The 755-nt window shown below is 43.3% G+C and overlaps 1 protein-coding gene across 1 annotated transcript; it reads right to left on the bottom strand.

Moving 5' to 3' along the window:
* Positions 1–5: 5 nt before the first annotated feature.
* On the bottom strand, positions 6–749 carry LOC120509530 (C-C chemokine receptor type 5-like; the record flags this gene model as incomplete). The annotated part of the gene is made up of 1 exon (XM_039724253.1): positions 6–749. A coding segment is annotated over exon 1 (723 nt), but the record flags the coding sequence as incomplete, so codon positions are not given.
* Between the last annotated feature and the right edge of the window lie 6 nt (positions 750–755).

Raw genomic sequence — 755 nt, 5'->3', positions numbered from 1 at the left:
ATGCAACAATGGATCATTGAGATTGTTTCCGTCACTTGGATTGCTTTGTGCAGTTGACCATTTCCTTCACAAGTAGAGATGGAAAATGCACCTTGAAAATCACGCAAGAGAATGCAAATGTTGTATGGTGCCCAGAAAAAAAAGTAGGTAATCATGATAATGAAAATAAGCCTGACTGCTTTATGTTTCTTCTCGTTCCTACACTGCAGTAATGTCTTTATAATGCGTGTGTAGCTGCAGATCATGATTAACATTGGAATAAGAAGTCCCAGGATGTTCATTTTTAGGGTGAGGAATTTCTTCCATGCATTTCTCTGCTCAGATGGATAATGAGCATTGCAAGTATAGCCTGAACTTTCCTTCTGAGTTTTGTGAAATACTACCCCAGGGAGGGAAATAAGAACAGCAACAGCCCAAGTGACAACACTGGCGAGGACACCGTAGGTAACTGTCCTGGCTTTCAAAGCAAACACCGCGTGCACTATGGCCAGGTACCTGTCCAGGGTCAGCAGGATTATGAAGAAGATGCCACTGTAGAAGCCAAGGAGGTAGACACCTGATAGAATTCGACACAGCGCCTCCCCAAAAATCCAGTCGTGAACTGCATAATAAGCCCAAAAAGGGAGGGAAAATACAAAGAGCAGATCAGAAATCGCCAAGTTGAGCAGGTAGATGTCAGTCATACTCTTCAGCCTCTTGTATTTTACCAGGATAAGGACAACAAGCATGTTGCCTGTCAGGCCAAATATCACCAC

This window comes from Passer montanus, unplaced genomic scaffold (genome assembly GCF_014805655.1).
Source record: "Passer montanus isolate IOZ18808 unplaced genomic scaffold, ASM1480565v1 scaffold5246, whole genome shotgun sequence".
Classification (NCBI taxonomy): Eukaryota; Metazoa; Chordata; class Aves; order Passeriformes; family Passeridae; genus Passer; species Passer montanus.
The sequence above is the reverse complement of the archived record's forward strand: the minus strand, read 5'-3'. Positions and strand labels throughout refer to the sequence as shown.